We start from the raw sequence: 20,311 nt of genomic DNA on the forward strand, positions 1-20,311 counted from the left end.
AACAATTACTGAGCTCATTTTATGTGTCACTTAATTGGTTTTTTTATGAGGTCTATTTCTACTGGGTTTTTTTTTCTTACATATCCTAGGTGGGAAATCTGTGAAAATATAGCAAAATTTCCTAAATACTTTATGAGCTTACTCAAAAGTTCACCACGTATTAGTCGATCGGCTGTCATCATCGTATCGAGATATTTTAATAATTAAGCAATATTGAGGTCAACTGTTTATTTAAGATATTTTATTCGTAATACATGATGCACAAAACAAACATACAGACCGAAAAATAAAGAAGTGCGAGAGTGGAGCCAGAACGCTGTATCTTAAGGTCCTTTCTGTACATTAATCTTCACTTATATATGTACATACATACAGGTATGTATCAATTAAAACGAATACATACTATCAAGCATATATAGTGTGTACTTGATAGTATCTGATCATTAATATAACAGTATCTTAGTCTAGAAAAAAGAAGCTAAAAACCATGCGACACTCTCAATACTCAAACTTCTACGTCTCTCTACTTTTGAAGTTACTGAAATCAATCAGATACAAAACTAATTCGTCAAAATGTTGAGGACGACTCGATATTACAGTTCGAGCTATTGGTCAGCCACCGCGCGCTGACCCAGCCCACCGAGGCGAAAGCGAGGAGAAGCGGTTCATGTTTTTAGTGGTAAGTGTATTAACTGTCCCTTTTTCGGCGTGCAATCCGACCGTATTAACTAAAAGTTTTAATGTAAAAAGCTTTGTAAATGAGATTTCAGTTACTTTAAACTAATAGAATGTAGCTTTTTAAAGTTTATATAATAACAATATATTTCAAACATTACTTTGTTCCTCAAAGCCATATAAGATTACAACTACATACTCTATTATAAACAGTAAGCAAATGAGGCCTATAAAATCAAAGGCAGCTAAATCCAAGTCTGTCAAATATTCAGGTAAACTACAAAAATCGGCCCTAAACACGTCATTACGGATCCTCCCGATCCATCGAAGTACTGCTCTTGATAGGGCCAGTGTTAGCAACACTCCCGGTTTGAGAAGCTGAAATAACTTTGTTCGGATAGCTACGATATTCTTTATTTGAAAGCAGATTTATAAAGAATGAGAATATTACTAATAATCTGAATTTTAAATGATAAAGCTTCGTTTATTAGTACTTAATACAGAGTGAAAATAATTTTTTTGAACTGAATTTGTTAAAGATTTAGCTGCATTTGTTATAACATGAAAACACTAAAGCGTGTCCAACTAACTAAACAGGATAGCGCCATTGTTAATTCATTCTACGACATTAAGGCGTTTAGCTGCCATTGATTTTATAGGCCTCAAATGTTACATTTCAATAATTCCCGTGGGTTCGTTCGTCACTTTACAAAGCTACACGCGACGAGGTTGATATTTACAAGGCGCGCAGTATACTCACAACGACGTCGGAGTGCTCCCGCAAGAACACCATGGCTTCGTCGAGCTGTCGCTGTTCTGCGGGCGCGCCCTGCCACAGCACGGGGGGGTGAGGCGACCAGCGGGGAGCTACCTCGTCGGGAGGGGGAGGGACCGGCTCTCTACTAACTAACTCTACTAACTTCGTTTACGAGTTCACTCCGCGTGGAGGGACTACAACTTACGACAACTAGAAAATTCGAGGTAAACTTACGCGGGGGGTTGGGGGCGGGGGTTCAATGCGCCGGTTCGTTGCGAGGACTTAGTCAATAGTGGAGTCATTGTAGGGGGATCGAATGAGCCGAGAAGGGGGAGTAAGTTAATAATTTTTTTAAGAGAACTTTAATGTTATTTCTTTGGCTTTTCATGTTACGTAAATTTTAATTATAATGATTTTTTTTATCAAATGCTGCTTTTTAAAAACGTGAAAAACATTAATTTCGAATCCACACTTTTTTAATAAACATTGCATAGTTTCATAATTATGAAACGAGATTCCGACGACTTCCGTTTTCAAAAAGTTCTCAAAGCCACTGGGGGTATTATATCATATACCTTAAAGTTTTCTCGACCGCGTTAGAAACGAAACGAAACAGTTCAAGACAAGTGTAGGCGGCGGGCAAACAGGCAAACACGCACACTACAAATCAAAAGGAATCACTACTAACCTACCAAAGAGCGCCTACCAAAATATTAAAATGAAATAAAAAAAAAAATTAAAAAAAAAAAAATTAAGATAATGTTAAAACAAGGACAAAGCTCCACACTGTTCGCTCGTTAAACAAATAAAACACAAACAAAAAAAATGGAAACGAAAACGTTAAGAGAAAATATTTACAATCCTTATATTAGTTAGGTCGACGTTACCCCGGACCGCGACCACGGGTTGCTGTACTAAAACAACCGCAACGTCTTGCAACGTTGAGCATGTTGTCCAAGGACCTCGACCTAACTATGAAGTTAATAAACATTTGGTCCAATCACAAGGACTAAGGATAATCAAAGCGCCCGGGCGAGGCCGCTACGGCTTGACTGGACCAAATGATTAACAATATGATTAAAACTGCTGTTACAATATCTTGCGTATATTGCTTGAAAGACACGACTGAGGTGTTTGTTCATTGAAACATAAATATTGCACTACCGTACAATTTTCTATATTTATATAGAAAAGTAGCCGACCCGGCAGACTTGTATAAAATAAACTTAAAACAAACAAAAGGAATCCGTCCGACGGGGACACATCAATGGAAAAACAGAATTGTTATTTTTATTTAATTCCGACAATTCTCATATTAATCTACATTTTAAACCTTCTCTGGACTTCCACAAATATATTTTTATAGAAAATTGGACGGTAGTGCATTTCTTGACATTCATATCAACAAAATAAATAGAATGAAAATCAAATTGCAAGTTTAAGAAGTCGTAAAAGCAGTTTTAACGATGTCTACAACTCGAGCGCTGTGTAACATCATTAGTACCAATCATGCTGGGGGGGGGGGGGGGGGGTCACATGCTAACGGTCTGGCAAAATGTGGTACTCGCTCAGTGCCGCTTGAACTGAGATGGGGGTAAAAGGGGGACCGTCCCCCGGACCGATTAGCTGCTCGTCCCTCACCCATGTTCTCTGTACGGAGCAGCACATGGGGGCACAGGACAGGCCTTGCGAGCAGTCCGCGTTGACCACATTGTTATAGTATAGCTTTGGACCTTTTTGCATCATATAGATGGAAGAGCTACATCAGGACCCATCTGACGTCAAGTGGTCACGACGAGACAAGACATAAGAGAAAAATCATTTAAACTGTACAGATTTTTATTGAATTCCTGCAGACCGCAGAAACATATTCGGTAAAGAACAAACCCCCACATTTTGCCAAACAACGATTTATATAAACTAAAAACTTGTCGAATGAGACTTTCACTAACCGTCTGTTTTACTCCAGCGGGGTTAATGGAGTTTTACCCTGCCATGTTTATAATCCTGACAGTATACACTAAGTTGACGTGATCTGATTTTTAGGTCAGTCCAAATAAGTTATTGTAAGTAAACGTACCATTACATTAGGGGGGTAGACGGCGACGTGCGGGTGTCCGTTCGCGAGGGGGGTCGCTCCTGAGGGGGGAGAGGACACGCCCGGCCCCGACCAGCCTGCCTGCTGACGTATGCGAATTGTGAGGATGGCGTGTGACCAGGGTTTGAGTTCATTGTTCTGCACATTTGTTTGAGACGCGCGCACGTGGCCGGGGGTCGTGGTTTCGATTCCCACTTGGGAGTAACATTCGTGTAGGTTAGGTTAGGTTAGGTTTGTTTTCTTAATGGGTGGAGGGGAACGCGGAGAGTGAAGTTGTGTGATTTGATTTATTTTGTCTATTTAGTGTTTCTTAAGGTCTAAACGTGTAATAGCCGTGGTTTATTAACTGTTTAATATCTGTGAAACTGCACAAATGTGGGAAAACAAAGTCGCTGGACGTAACGTCTCGGGATCCTTTTACTGTCATTATATTCCATGACATAATCATATCATTTCATGCCATGTTTTTTTTTATTTTTTTTTATTGCCCTTTTAGACAGACGAGCATACGGCCCACCTGATGGTGAGTGGTTACCGTCGCCCATAGACTTCAGCAATGCCAGGGGCAGAGCCAAGCCGCTGTCTACAAATCATGCCTGCTCATATATCAAAAAATATATTAAAATAAAACTTGACCTAAAGGTCTTGGTTACCAGGTCATAAAATTCCTTAAAAAAATTTATGAGTGGGTGTTTAATGTATCGTAGTTTGAGGCCAGGTGACCGACCGCGTGTGGTTACTGTTTGAAGATGACGTGTCTCGTGTTCTGGTGTGGTACCTGCGTGACTGGCACGGCGTGCGGCACGTGTTCGTGCTTGAGGGGGTAGAGGCGGGCGTGCAGCGGGGGCGGGGAGTGCACGGGCGTGGACGGCGACGAGTAGGACGACACGCTGCCCTCGGGGCCCACCACCGTCGGCGTACTCGCGCCCCCCCCATACATCTTCAACGAGGAAATGCTAATTATGAATACCGCTTGATGTACTTGTGCAACTTTGTGGTCCCTGATCCGCCCTGATCCCTGGTCCTTTTAATAGGCAAGACGGCAGTGCCTCCTACCACTGCATGTCTACAATATATTGATTGTCTTATTCATTTATTGTGTAAAGTATATATTTGCTCAAAGCAGTTGGCGTCTGTCCGCGGAACTTAAACATCGGCATTGTCGCAATGCTCAACCGGTCAATATACCGTGTCACCAAAAGTATTCTTCACATCCACATTTTCATACTATAGTTTGATACGCATGAGTTGCACGCTTTAGCGGTTCGCTAAAACATTGTAAAACCGCGATAATTCTAAGACCCTTTTTATTAAATCACGTTCATGAGTCGTGGGAGCCTCATGGACGTGATGCGACAGTACGATGACGTTTTGTACGACCAGTTTATGAATGTAATGACTCAACTCGTTTATCTAACAGAACTAATCTATTTGCGTTGCCGTAAGTCTGGATAATCGATTAGTTTGTAAGTAACGCCCTCGTCCATCCCATGCGACCCTGGTCCGATTAGTTGAGCGTCCGGGTGTACTCGAGTCGAGTGATACTCTATTGTCTGCAAGTCAAGTTGATATCACCATTGGGCTTATTCCTGTAATTATGAAACCAAGTTGACCACGAGCTGATCTTCTGACCTGGGACCATAATAAAATTAGCCAAGTGGTTGGTAGATATGTAGGGACCACAAATGTCACCATAGCAACTAATAATTATATGTATGTATATAGCAATGTAATGTAATTATATAGCAATGATGCTACGTCAGTCTCGGGATTGTCGGGCTGCCGATAGCACGTTCAATATACGTTAGTCACTTAACTGAACACGTGTCTTATTAATCCTTGCCCGATATAGAGACTCAACCGATACTAACTGGTTGTAGCGGAGGTTTGGCGACGAGCATGGGGTCTGTGGGGGAGTGGTGGGGGGCTGCGGCTCTGAAGGAGGACATGGGCGGCAGTGGCAGCTCCGCGCCGCCGCCCGTCGCCTCGCCGCCCACCGCAGCGCCCGCTATACCTGGAAATGTTTTGACAGAACGGTATTATTACAAAAAAAAAAACCTACCTGTTCTAGTAAACCCGAGGGGTTATTCTAGATTCACCGTAGATGAGCTCACGGGGCTCAAACCTGACGACGTTGCTAAGACGAACCCTAGCAAGAGCTGTGCTTCGCAGAATCTACCACCGGATCGGAAGCGCGACCCACTGAGAAGATCCAGCGAGAAACTCAGTGGGCTGTGTCCATAGGGTTAATTTACTCGCCGAGCCCTTTCTCGCAAGCGACGGGTTCGGCGAGGACGGTGACCGGTGCTTGAGGTACCTTAAAGCACTGTTAGTGTATCCGGAGGATCCGAAATGACGTGTTTAGCACTGTCTAATGTTAATAATTGATTCAAAAATCACTAATGAATCGAGATCGGGATCTAGCGTGTGCTTTGGTTGTTGGCTTTGTAAAATATGTTTACAAACAAATAATGCAGATGCCGTTAACTGCATACACACATACACCACGACGTCACCCACACGTCACAAGCCGCATCAATTTTAATTATAATACAGGTTTTTGAATATCTACCTACTCTTACATTATTATGTATAAGTTATATTTTTTCTGTATGCACTTGTTTTGAATTGCAATCCAGATTGTTATGTTAAATATTTAAACTTATAATTTCTGCCGTGAAGCAGTAATGCGTTTCGGTTTGAAGGGTGGGGCAGCAGCCGCCGTAACTATACTGAGACCTTAGAACTTATATCTCAAGGTGGGTGGCGCATTTACGTTGTAGATGTCTATGGGCTCTAGTAACCATTTAACACCAGGTGGGCTGTAATCTCGTCCACCCATCTAAGCAAAAAAAATAATGTATGGTTGTAATTTGTTTTGTGCATCAATAAAAAAAAGGTCCCTCAGCGTCGCTACAATGTCTCTATCGTCAACAAAAAGCAGAAATTAAAGGTCTTACCCGGCGACGTGGCATAGGGGTCATGGTGGTAGGGCGGTGGGGGCTGGTAGTACCCTGCCGCCCACTCGCCCCCGCCCCCCGCGTAGTACGGCTCCTGGTACGAAGCTCCCGCTCCCGCCCCCTTCGGCGACGCGTACCTGCTGGGCGAGTCGTGCCCGAATTCATCACTTCCGTACTGAAAATAGAAGAAGAGACATATCACCTACTGCTATTCGATAACGAGATTCAATAGTCCTTCAACATTCCACCAAGCACGCTTTAATAGTTTCCACTGAATCTCTTTTCCGTCAGAAGTATCTACAGTCGGCATCGATGCGCCACTTCGACAAAGCGGCACGACACGAGAACCCTCTCATCGTGGCCGCTGGTAACTACATTCCCGATCCTACGGACAGAATGGAAAGCAGTCGACGTCGCCCAAAACATGTCATTTCGGATCCTCCCGATCCACTAACGGTGCTTTTAGGTACCTCAAACACCGGTCATCGTTCTCGTCGGACCCGTCGCTTAAGACTAAGGGCTCGACGAGTAAATTAACCCTCAGACACAGCCCACTGAGTTTCTCGTCGGATCTTCTCATTGGGTCGCGTTTCCGATCCGGTGGTAGATTCTGCGAAGCACGGCTCTTGCTAGGGTTCGTGTTAGCAACGTCGTCAGGTTTGAGCCCCGTGAACTCACCTACTAGTTAATGTTACGCTGAAATAGCTTCTCAAGGCAAAAAAAAATGCGACATAAATATATAAATATATGCGCCCACGCGACTCGTGGCGAAAGAAAGGGTAAAATATCATTGTTTTTTCTTAAATAAAACATTAACTAAATCATTAATTAGCTTCTAAACAGAAAACAGATGTTTACAGGTAAATAAAAGTCACATACAATGGAAGGCCAAAGAAAATACGTACATCTGTAGCCCCGTCTAACAACTTCGAACTCTTTCCGCTGAAGATTGTCGAATCGAAATAATTATATCCATTCATAGCGCACAATATAGGTCGTGTCCAGTTTATATTTAGCTCTCGACTAGGAAACCGTATTACTCATGCATTCTATCGTAAAACAAACGGTTTTTTTTTTTCGAATCTCATACGAATCTTTCCGGTGTAACAATATAGGTATACACTAGCCGTACTCGCCCGCTTCGCTGGACATTTAAAATTAACATTATTATTTATTGTCATTATTATTAGAGAGTCCAATACTAATGTAAATATTAGCCTATCCATTAAGTACATGTATTTTCTACATGGACACCAAGTTTCAAGTCAATCGGATGCATGGTTCAGTAGTTATAACGGAACATCCGTAAAAACCACTGTAGATTTATATAGTAGTATAGATTTCCTTGTAGCACTGAATTGTGTATGTCAATATCGTTGACAGTGAACTAAGTAAGAAGAGTAACTTGAGAAACAATCTTTGTGTAATGGGACGAAAAATAATCCATCCTTGGGCCCGCGGTTACCCCTTGCGGATCAGAGTTCCACATATCCCGCGCGCCCTTTAGGCACCTCAGAGGAAGTTCGGCCCACAGAATACAAACAAAAAATGGCTCAAAAAATATCGGAGACCCTGTTCGTAAGCATTTGATAAAGCTCTACCCCGCGAGTAGGCACCACTCTTCGACACGACGATGGTACAAAAAACGAAATTATCGGGCGATTACCGCCCACCTCAGGATGTTGGCTCGTCTAGAACACATGACTTCTATCCCCCTAATTGGATCATTTGTTAGTTTCGCTTTTGGGAAACGATCTTTGAGGTCTTCCTCGTCGTGAGTGACTCAAAACTTAAATCAGGAACCGGATAAGCTCTACTATATCCGGGTATGTACTTGAACTATTATTTTCTATTGCACTAGATGGGGTTACCTCGTGCAGAATGATGGTGTCCATCCGTGGAGACGCACATTATGTCTCTCATCAAGCATTTCGATATTTTTTAGGGCTTGATATATTATGATATATTATAATATATGACACAGCGTTGTTTACCGCGCCCTTTGCCGCGAAAGTGGTGCACTCGACGTGTCGCCCAAGTATCTGTATATTAATACGTGAAGCAAAAACTTTGTATCCCTTTTTACGAAAATTGCGCGGACGGAGGAGTATGAAATTTCCCACACTTATAGAGAATATAGAGAAGAAGTGCACAATGCTAATATTTTTTTTAAATAATGCTTAAAAGATACATTAATACAATAAAGAAAAGATTACACACACTACCATGTATTTGTCGCACACACGCATGCATACTATTTATTTATTGTCAAACTTTTGTACTTCACGTCTGTTGTCAAATTGAGAATAGATTAAATATTGTTTGCCTTTATTAATATTTTTCTATAGTGTAGTCTTGGCGTTGAAAATACAATCATAATAGTGTACAAACTTACAATTCCAATTAATTATAGTCGAATTTCGACTACTGCGGGACCTCTAGTTTACTTAAATCATTGATCGATCGGTACAGCGAGCTTTGGTTGCGGAACGCCACGGTCAATTGACGTGAAACTTTAAATACGGCTTAGTCAGTTGGCTCGTGGACATCAGCGGTTCGTGAAACACAAACGCGGTCAATTCACTACAGAAATGCATCGAGATTACAACACAAAGCATACAAAGCGAAAGCTCGCCCCTGACGTAACTCACAACCGGACCGTGCGTGGTTTCGTACACTTGCGGACACAAAAACGTGTTCAAATACACTGTATGTAGGGTAGTTAACAGATACCGTGATTATAAATAACAACGAACTATTGAGTAAGAGGTATGCCTAATAAGAAATGGATGGATTGCGTAAAAGATAGGCAGCGGCTTGGCCCTTGCCCCTGGCATCGTTGAAGTCCATGGGCGACGGTAAGCACTAATCATCAGATGGGCCATATGCTCGTCTGCCTACAGGGGCAATAAAAAAAAAGATGATATGTGTAAGAAGGGAGTGAGCGAAGAAATATATGATAGAGGAGTATGGAAGGAGAAAACATGTTGTGCCGACCCCAAGTGACTGGGAGAAGGGGAGGAGAATCATGATGATGATTGAGGAATTTAATTCAATACACTACACATATTGCAGAAATAGTTAAATTCGACTCATGTAGGTAACTCTCTACAATTTTACTTTTTTTTTTTTACTTTTAAGTATATTAATACTTAATGATTTCTAACAATATGTCATAAAGACGCTCAGCCTAATTTAAAAGGTATCTGATATTTTAATGACGTATCAAATCATTTAATTAATAAAGATAGCCACGAATATTACGATAATTACAGTGTGTTTAAATTATAACATTTATTAACTAGTAGAAAGTTTCGTTACGAGTGGAATTCTAAAATACAATACAACGTGTGTCACACACATTTATTCGATCTATGGAAATCAGACTGACAAAGAGCAAACAAACCCCATCCTCAAACGAATGTTTGCCCTATGTGGGAGTCGACTGTGCGCCTGTGCGCCTGTACAACAAAATCCCACAAGATGTTCAGAACTTACACATACATAGGTTTAAGAAAACTATTAAAGAACATCTGTGCAATAAAGCTTACTATAAAGTCAATGATTATCTAGAAGATTGCACAAAGTGGGAATGAGCAGCTCGCTCCGGGCATTTCAATATTGTAGTAATTGTTACGTTATAATACTCATTGTAAAAAATTCATATTAAAAAAAATATAATATTAAAAAAAAAGACATGCCCGCTGAGTTTCTTGCCAATTCGTCTCAGGACGGAGGCTAGTTCTTGTGAATTGGCGGTGGTTCTTTTGACGTTCAACAAGTATGTACTTTCATTTATGTTGAATAATTTTTTTTTTATTTGGTTTGAATGATCGGCCCAAAAGTCAGAGCCGCTAACTACAGAGCCAATTTTTACATTTCCCATACATACTTTGAGGGTACTTACAAGCTCTTTCTTGAAGTCATCATTGTATCAAAAGTACAAAGTTTCAATCTATTTAGGAAAAGGATAAGCGAATAAAAAAATCACAATTATACATACCTACATAGGTTGCATAGAGATTAGAATTACAGTATAACGGCTGCCCCACCCTTCAAACCGAAACGCATTACTGTTTCAAGGCAGAAACAGGCAGGGTAGTGGTACTTTGTCTCAATACGTCACCAGCAAAATATACTACCTACTACCTCCACTCTACGTAAGAGGGTTAAGATGGAAACACTATTTATATATATTACTAGCGACCCGCCCTCTCTTCGCTTCGGAAACATTAAAACACACAGGAAAACAAAAAACAAAAAAAAATTTAAAAAAGTAGCCTATGTTCATCAGGGACAATGTCGGCTTCTAATGGAAAAAGAATTTTTCAAATCGGTCCAGTAGTTTCGGAGCCTATTCGAAACAAACAAACAAACAAATCTTTCCTCTTTATAATATTAGTATAGACTACTACGGACTGAGATTAGTACCAGGAGGTCGGACTTGTAGCTTCGGCGCAATTTGCCGGTCAAACAATTCATTAAGATCCTCTAATTTCATTGCTTATTTATGTAAGGAAATCAATAAATAATAATAAAAAAAACCAAGCAGAGATAGAGTTTATCCTAATAAATTGTTCTACAGTGTAATGCACATTATCTTAGAGCAACACCGAGCAAGGTGCCATACTGGTCGTAGACATTGTTATCTCGATAAGGTGCGCTTAGTATCAAACTGGTTTTGCTTAGATGGCGATACAAGTATCACTGTTGATAAGTTGCCACTTCGTTAGAGGCGATACTTTGTGTGACGTGATTTAAATTACATTTACCATTTATATTACAATTGTTCACTATAAGGAAATATATATGTTAGAGAAAGTCTGAAAGTGGCACCTGTGACAGAGAAGCTGAGAAGTGCGCGTTTGCGATGGCATGGACATGTGATGAGACGAAATGAAAATGATGCTGGTAAGAGAGTGTTAACTATGAATGTGGAAGGATATAGAGGAAGAGGTAGACTTAAGAAGAAGTGGATGGATTGCGTGAAAGACGATATGGGTATGTGGGGAATGAGTGAAGAAATGCTATATGATAGAAGAGTATGGAAGGAGAAAACATGTTGCGCCGATCCCAGGTGACTGGGAGAAGGACAGGATAATGATGATGATGATGTTCACTATAAGGAAACATAACGGTGGCAGTAGATTTGTTCTCTAGCAGGCGAGACGCGCGGGCCCATCCAACTGTGCCGTAGTTCGGGTTAAGTTAAGCCACATATCCCAAGTGTCCTCTCCTTAACAATAACGTATGTGCATATCGAGGGGTGAAATTGTGTTTGGTTTAAGGGACATTTCGGTTAATAAGGGACATTTATCTTTGTAATTAAGGGTCCGTTTTATTCGGTATTAGTATCAATAATTCGATGTTTTTAATTGAGCTTCAATTATCTTTACCACATTGAAATAGTTGAAGATGTTTTTTTGTTACGATATTTTTTCCAAATTTTAAACTTTAAATGGCTCTCAAAAATGTCGCTTATACTAAGCTAGATGATGACCGGTTTTTTTTTGATAACGCCATCTTGTTGTGTCTTTAAAGCGGTTAGTTGAATTAAGAAAAATAGTACTATTATTTGCCAATAGATGTCGGGAAGAGTTAATTATTGAAAACACGAATAAAACAACATTTTCTGAAAATGCTAGCTAGATCGATTTATCGCCCCCGAAATCCCCTGTATACTAAATTTTATGAAAATCGTTGGAGCCGTTTCCGAGATTCAGATTATATAAATATATATTAATATATATATTTTTTTTTTTTTTTTATTGCTTAGATGGGTGGGCTCACAGCCCACCTGGTGTAAAGTGGTTACTGGAGCTCATGGACATCTACAACGTAAATGCGCCACCCACCTTGAGATATTAGTTCTGAGGTCTCAGTATAGTTACAACGGCTGCCCCACCCTTCAAACCGAAACGCATTACTGCTTCACGGCAGAAATAGGCAGGGTGGTGGTACCTACCCGCGCGGACTCACAAGAGGTCCTACCACCAGTAAATATACAAGAATTGCTCGTTTAAAGGCATAAGATAACGATTCACCCGTCGATATGTATTTGACACGTGTTCGCGGATTGCACGTAGCACGAAAAACATCGTGTGACAATATAAAACCTACTAGGTGTATTATTTATAAACACCTCAACACACCTGTTGTATCTTTTTCAGATTTTCTCTAGATAAAATACTTGTCTAAAATAGATCGCTATTACCGATAAGATCCCCGATTCCACAATCATACCTGCCTGTTGACTGTTTTGAATGTAAATTGTATTTGGGTGTGCAATAAAGTATTTTTTCATTGTTTTGCGTAAGGATTACTGGCAAATAGGTTTTTTTTTTATTGCTTATTTATGTGGACGAGCTCACAGCCCACCTGGTATTAAGTGGTTACTGGAGCCCATAGACATCTACAATGTAAATGCGCCACCCACCTTGAGATATAAGTTCTAAGGTCTCGATATAGTTACAACGGCTACCCCACCCTTCAAACTGAAACGCATTACTGCTTCACGGCAGAAATAGGCGAGGTGGTGGTACCTACCCGTGTGGACTCACAGGAGGTCCTACCACTGTTCAGGGCCGCATGAGTTCGTACCACCATCTTGCCTTTTAGACCGCGAAACTATCATGTATTTGAAGAAGACAGTCGATATACCGATGTGACCTGAGTCTCAAGACCGCGGAGCGGGTCTATCCAATGATTTGCACTGAGTTTCTCACCGGATCTTCTCAGTGGTTCGCGTTTCCGATCTGGTGCTAGATTCTGCGAAGCACTGATCTTGCTAGGACTAATGTTAGCAACGTCGTCAGGTTAGAGCGCCATGAGCTCACCTACTTGTTAAGGTTACGCTGAAATGGCCTCTCAAGGCTCATCAGCTTAGCAAGGATAAAAAAAGACTGAGCGGACAATAGTTATGAATCCGGCTCCGAACACGCGGCTACGTGGTTAAGCAATGAATCATTTGTTTTAATAAAGTCCCGAAGGATCTGATTCCCGATAATAATGTGACGCACGTTCAGACATCCCGCTACGTTTGTATATCCCAAAATATGTAGAGGAAATATTAATTTATTTATTTATGTTGATGGGCGAGCAACGTGTACCGTCATCAACTTGAGACGTGAGTTCGAAGTCTATATATTGTATTAAGGTTGTTCCATCATCGAATGAATATGAGTTTTGTGTTGTAAGCCGCCACGAGCAGATACCATTGCCCTGCCTATTTCTGTCGCAACGCCGTCATCAGTCAACCATCATACAATTGTCTCAATTCAAGTCTCAAAGCGAGAGGCAGTATAACGATGACATGTCAATGTGGTGGCAAATTTTTTGCACCTCTAACTCAAGACCAGTATCAGATTAACGACCCGTAAAAGCTTCGAACGATGAAGTGAATCTGCCCAAAGGAAAGCCAATTGATCTTAGGTCCGGATACGAACTTAATCAGAAGTTAAAAGGAACGTGGGTATTTAGATACTGACACTGATTTTTTTTTTTATTGCTTAGATGGATGGACGAGCTCACAGCCCACTTGGTGGTAAGTGGTTACTGGAGCCCATAGATATCTACAACGTAAATGCGTCAAGTATAGTTACAACGGCTGCTCCACCCTTCGAACCGAAACGCATTACTGCTTCACGGCAGAAATAGGCAGGGTGGTGGTACCTACCCGCGCGGACTCACAAGAGGCCCTACCACAACAGTAAACAATTGAGTAGAGTGAATTGGAGTAGAGACGCCACGCCGGGCAGCGGATGGCCATCTTGACGCATGTCACAAACAATGTCCATAGAGCTTCTTCGTGCACAATTAGCAGAGCGACCTAAAATAAATCACGAACCCAACACGCCCACGCGAGCACGCACGCACACACCGACACGGGCCCGCTATTAATACAATGATGACTGATACATATCGTCGGATAATATTCGTTAATTACATTTTCCTTTTGAACAAGATGCTTTTGTTGAAGGTTAGACAGGTAATGAGTCTCTGGGCGTACATGGCTCTAGTCACAAGTTTGATTCTTTCGGTTTCTTACACCGTAGGTTGCAAGTGACCTTAGGTATTGTTTGAGGTCAATCTAGAGTAGTCTGGTGTTCACCGCCACTCACGGCACACAAGAACTCAGTTTTCCCGCCTACTTCGCGGTAGAAACACAAAAGACGGTGGTATCCCGTTCGGGCTCAAGATTAAGTCCTACCTCCATAGTACCTACCAATTATATCTATTAATCTATCTATTAAGTGGATATCTCAAGGTGGGTGGCGCATTTACGTTGTAGATGTCTATGGGCTTCAGTAACCACTTAACACCAGGTGGTCTGTGAGATTGTCCACCCATCTAAGCAATAAAAAAAATTTAAAAAATATACTGTTACGCCGAGTCGAACGAATATCGAATGATCTAGTAGCACCTAGAACGCTCGAGAAGTACACCGCCATCTATTGTCAGATAGCATAAACACAATACTAGAGATGTGTGGAATATTCTCGATAATTCTAGGGATGTGGTATCGGCTATAAAAGCGTTGCAGGGATGGCAAGCACTCAGTTAGTAATCGGAACTACTAGAAACGAAACAGCGAACGGATCACCTGAAGCGAAGCGGAAGAGGCGAATTGAGAGTTTTAAAGTGTTTGTGAAGTATCCTAAGTGTAAATACAGTGTTAACTTGTATTTTGGTAGAACATTTTTATTTATCCCGAACCCCAGCGCCTTTAAATACTATCATAGTCTAATGTAATCGCCAAAAATTTTCAGGATATCCGCCTCTTATTCCCCTTGAATTTTATAGGTAGGAAGGCGTGTTGAACTTTCATCCTAACAAGTCCTGCTAAGACACCGCGGATTTCGTTCGTAATGTGATTGAGTCGATCCAGTGTCAATGTAAGTCCACAGTGCGTTTTCAGAGGTCTTTTTGCCACGTACCATACGCCTATGGAATGAGCTCCCTTCCACGGTGTTTCCCGACCGCTATGACATGTTCTTCTTCAAACGAGGCTTGTGGAGAGTATTAAACGGTAGGCAGCGGCTTGGCTCAGCCCCTGGCATTACTAAAGTCCATGGGCGACGGTAACCACTCACCATCAGGTGGGCCGTATGATCGTCTGCCTACAAGGGCAATAAAAAAATATGTAAATGGTTGTAAATTTATTTTAACCGCCGAACATCACACGCTACTGTGGTTGAAGGTCAACGCAGACTTGACCTTGAACCACAGTAGCGTAGGTTCACGAGCGATCGCATTAAAAAGTTCTAAGTTCAAAATCATGTTGATCACCTTAGAATCTATATGCGAAACCTCGACCTCCAAGTCTGGAAGCGCGACACAAGAATGCGTGCTTCGTATTATTATTCAAACATCGTTCGTGTTATCATCTCTGCATGCGTCACGTTGCATGTACTACACGTTACGTCGATGTCGTACCGACAATTAATCTTACATTATTATGCAAAAAAATCCGCTCAAGTTTATCGTCTTTGAAAAAAAAACCTTAGACAAACATAATTGGTAGGCAGCGGCTTGGCTCTGCCCCTGGCATTGCTGTAGTCCATGGGCGACGGTAACCACTCACCATCAGGTGGGCCGTATGTTCGCCTGCCTAAAAAAAAACATTACGGCTAGTAGTGGTGTCATCGACTCAAAATGGTCGAAGCTTTTCGCTTTTAAACCGGTCACCGACAAAACTATCAGAACAACGGCAGTCGAACCACCATGCCACGCGGCGGTAGTCTCCTGGTCCAGAACTCAAAGCTTTATCTGGTTCAGCCTTCACAAGGTTATCGTCATGAGGAATGAATCAACCAACAATACTCGACGCGCAGACCAATCTATTACCACGATATCCGGCTTATTGGCAATATTGGGCCTATCCGTGATAATAGATCAGTCCCGGTACAACGTAAAACAATTGTTAACGATTGATATTTATAATGAGTTACATTGGAACAAGACCGTATTTCAAGCCAAGTTGTTCCCGGATAATCCGATTGTGTCTATGCAAGTACTCGCCGTTATTGGAACAAGAACAACCAGAATTAAAATAATTATTATTTGCTATAAATCAGTAAATATTTCAGAGGACACTTGGGACAAAGACTGTCGGCATAATGATGTGATGCAGACGTGACCTAGAGACACGAGATCAAAATCTCAATGGTGGTGGTCTCAAATATATAGCGTCTGTCCATCCAAACCACACGCATGAATTGCGGCAAACCTAGACAGGATGGCGATACTAGTAGATGCAAGTGGGGGATCTCAGTATAATATGAACAGATGTATGGTGTCGTGGGACACCGGATAGGAACGAAGATCCTTATTATAAAAATATTAATTTTAAATTCTATTCGAGGTATAAAGAAAATAAAACTGGAGGTTTCGCAACAACCCACGGACATTCGGTAACGTGCGAACTTATTGTGGTACACTTCATTCGCGGTTATTTGCATAAGAGTTAGTGTATTGCGCAAACGAACGCTCTGAGATCGTGGTCAATGAATGATAAAAAAAAATTATTTTTTGTACGTTATTACAAAGTTAAGTTGTACACTGTGTGCATTACTAATAAAAATCTTACGTTACGGACGTTTTTTCCCGGTTAGGGTACCCCTCCGCATCGTCCCATAAGGAACTTCGTTCCAAAAATGCCCTAGCATTGCTTTTGTGATTCGACATCACCCCATCGATTTTATAATTGTATATCCAATATAGATTTTAGGGACTTAAATTGGCAAACAGATCCGATATCTATAGCTTTGCTGCAGTACATTGCCAACGTGAAAATAAAGAAGTAATCAATGAATGTACGCGTGTTTATATTTACTCACCCCACTCTCCTGGCTGGTCGCTACAGGGTTCGGGATCCCGTGCTCATCGTTCAGTCTTCTCCTGGCTCTGTGCCTCAATAACGCAGACGCGTCGGGCTGATCAAACCTAAACGAGTGTTCGTCTCTCCCGATCACAAACTTATCAGCATCGAACAGTTTATTGTTAAAGTCCAAACTGACATACTCCGGTCTGACACCGTCCAAGATTTCCGAAGATAAACGCAAAGAATCTGACGTCTGCCTCAAGTTCAGTTCCGTATCACTTCGGTAGTTCTCGCAGACTTGGTTGAAGGTATTAAAGTACTCGGAGGCCAGGTCTGTCCTGGGCTGGTGGTAGTCGAGTCCCGGGACAGGCGGGGGGTCAGCTGCGAGGAAACTCGAGTCCATGCTGGTGTCATGCCGCAAAGCCATTTGCTAACTTTTGAACTTGAACTTTTTGCACTTGGCACGTGTCATCACTGGTTTTTTGAATCTGTTGGATTTGATTTGTTTTCCGTTTCAAGTTTGCTTTGACATAGATAAAAGCTCTCGAAAAAAATCGCATTTATTCTTTTGTAACTGTGTTATCTCTAAATTGAATTCTCCTGTTATAGATCTGATTTTAAACCAATCAATTCAGTCTAAGTAACGTAATATTAAGAACCGAACTAATATATCTTTATATTGTGAATTGTAAATTGTACGAAGATATTGTTTGATCGTCATTTTAACTTGGTCAATTGAAGTAATTGTACCAAAAGACTTACTTAGTCGGGCGCTATTAGCCCGCACTGGTTGCTATAACTGTCCTAATCAAATAGATCGCAAATTAATAAGAGTTTCGATGTGAAGAACGGGACAGGCGTTATTCCTATTCTAAGACTTTGATTGAATGCCTCAAAGGTAGATGACGACTTTGGCTCTGGTCACTTAAGGGGACATTAGGTTATAAGGGATTAAGGGTATCGTGAACAGATGGATCTAGCATCTTGCCTATTTCTGGCTCGAAGAGGGGAACGGTTGTTATAAAATACAATTCAGACTTCGACCGCGCCGTCTTAAGGTCGGCAACATCCATTACCGCAGACGTGGAATAGACGTGTCAATTTCATTGTTACTTTGAATAGATCCTTCGCGACACAATTTTTGCAATGAAACATAATTTTCGACGTATTCAATGTGAGCGTCGACCGTCACGAGAAACTGATATGTTTCAATTGTCAGAAAAAAGTATCCATTCCCCTAACAAAGAGAGCAAGCAGGTAAGACCCCGGACATCTTGCCGCGGTGGCGCACCGACTGACGCACTACACGGTTGCAGCTTGCTAAATATTTCATTGGCCATTATTGTCGGGCAGACTTGAAATGACGAAATAACGGGCAGATCGACATTTGAGGCCTATAAAATCAAAGGCAGCTAAACACCTTAATGTCGTAAAATGAATTAACAATGGCGCTATCTTGTTTAGTTAGTTGGACACGCTTTAGTGTTTTCATGTTATAACAAAATTAAATGCAGCTAAATCTCTAACAAATTCAGTTCAAAAAATTTATTTTTACTCTGTACTAAGTACTAATAAACGAAGTTTTATCATTTAAAATTCAGATTATTAGTAATATTCTCATTCTTTAAAATAAAGAATATCGTAGTTATCTGAACAAAGTTATTTCAGCTTCTCAAGGCGGGAGTGTTGCTAGCACTGGCCCTAGCAAGAGCAGTACTTCGATCGATCGGGAAGATCCGTAATGACGTGTTTAGGGTCGATTTTTGTAGTTTACCTTAATATTTGACAGACTTGGATTTAGCTGCCTTTGATCTTATAGGCCTCATTTATAACTTGCTTAAAAGATTATTATTTTGGTTATTCCTGGCTGTGTCGAGGCACGAGCCGCCCTATCTCTTGGGATTGGTGTAAGGATGAACTTGAGAATGAACATACTGAAATCATAAACCAAGCTACACTGGTGGTGGGGTCTATCAGACTGTGACATCATGCCTCAAAGCTAAGTGGCGGCAGGCGGCGCCATTAACTGCCCATGAGCTCGCCGAGTGAGCTTTATCTACCCATCTAGAGCATTAACAAAAACAATTATCATCCACACCACATATACAAATAAAATGTTCGGGTTGTGGTAATAACATGATTCAATTGTCTCGCAATACATTATTTAGTCGGCTTACAATTTAAGTTATCTGATAATCGATTGAAATTAAATCCGCAGACGTCACCGGAATGTTCTGAATCATTTCGTCCTTAACACAACTGACACGACGAACCAATAATTATCGACTTATCGTTTTTTTATAATTGATAATGCTTATTATAGATAAAGAATTTCTAATGAATATTCCATTTAAAAAAACATATTTAGTATAATATTTAGTATATTCAAATAATAATAATATATCATGGCTTTTTTATTGCCCAACATGCATGAACGGTCTCGCTCCGACCTGGTCATGTAATTGCAGAAGTCCGCACGGGTAGGTACCACCGCCCTGCCTATTTCTGCCGTGAAGCAGTAATGCGTTTCGGTTTGACGGGCGGGGCAGCCGTTGTAACTATACTGAGACTTTAGAACTTATATCTCAAGGTGGGTGTCGTATTTACGTTGTAGTTTATCTATGGGCTCCAGTAACCACTTAACATCAGGTGGGCTGTGAGCTCGTCCACCAATATAAGCAGTAAAAAAAAAGATCACTAATATATCAGCGCAAACTTCCCACGCGGCTTCCTTGCAAAAAAACCTTTAACCCTATACAGTTCACACGATCGGCCTCACACGTCGCCGACCGCCGGGGACGATGTAACCCAATACGACAAGGGCTTGAGACGATTCGCCAACGGATATTGGCTGACGCAGCGAGTTCACAGGCGATAAGGATTCTCTCCTGAAGAATGAGTTTGGTTTTCGGAAAAACCTGGTAGTGGCATCGACGACAAATATAGCCCAGTGTTCCGATATCTGTTCTCTTATCAAAGACTAGCTTTTGTCCGCGGCA

The 20,311-nt window shown here is 41.3% G+C and overlaps 1 protein-coding gene across 10 annotated transcripts in view; it reads right to left on the reverse strand.

Moving 5' to 3' along the window:
- The window catches only part of da (transcription factor daughterless), a 42,499-nt gene that overhangs the window by 9,638 nt on the left and 12,550 nt on the right, over positions 1-20,311 (reverse strand). For 4 of the 10 annotated variants that reach the window (XM_028187137.2, XM_028187138.2, XM_028187131.2 and 1 more), the window contains exons 2-7: positions 17,329-17,800; positions 6,491-6,665; positions 5,402-5,544; positions 4,309-4,470; positions 3,513-3,614; positions 1,436-1,504 (exon numbers count right to left, since the gene is read on the reverse strand). In XM_028187137.2, coding sequence (XP_028042938.2) covers positions 1,436-1,504; positions 3,513-3,614; positions 4,309-4,470; positions 5,402-5,544; positions 6,491-6,665; positions 17,329-17,739 — 1,062 coding nt within the window. In that variant the 5' untranslated portion in view covers positions 17,740-17,800. Of the gene's footprint in view, positions 1-1,435; positions 1,505-3,512; positions 3,615-4,308; positions 4,471-5,401; positions 5,545-6,490; positions 6,666-17,328; positions 17,836-20,311 lie in introns of all 10 variants that reach the window. The other 6 variants (XM_028187134.2, XM_028187132.2, XM_028187141.2 and 3 more) reach the window with 6 other exon arrangements.

Source organism: Bombyx mandarina, chromosome 02 (genome assembly GCF_030267445.1).
Source record: "Bombyx mandarina strain Sakado chromosome 02, ASM3026744v2".
NCBI lineage: Eukaryota > Metazoa > Arthropoda > Insecta > Lepidoptera > Bombycidae > Bombyx > Bombyx mandarina.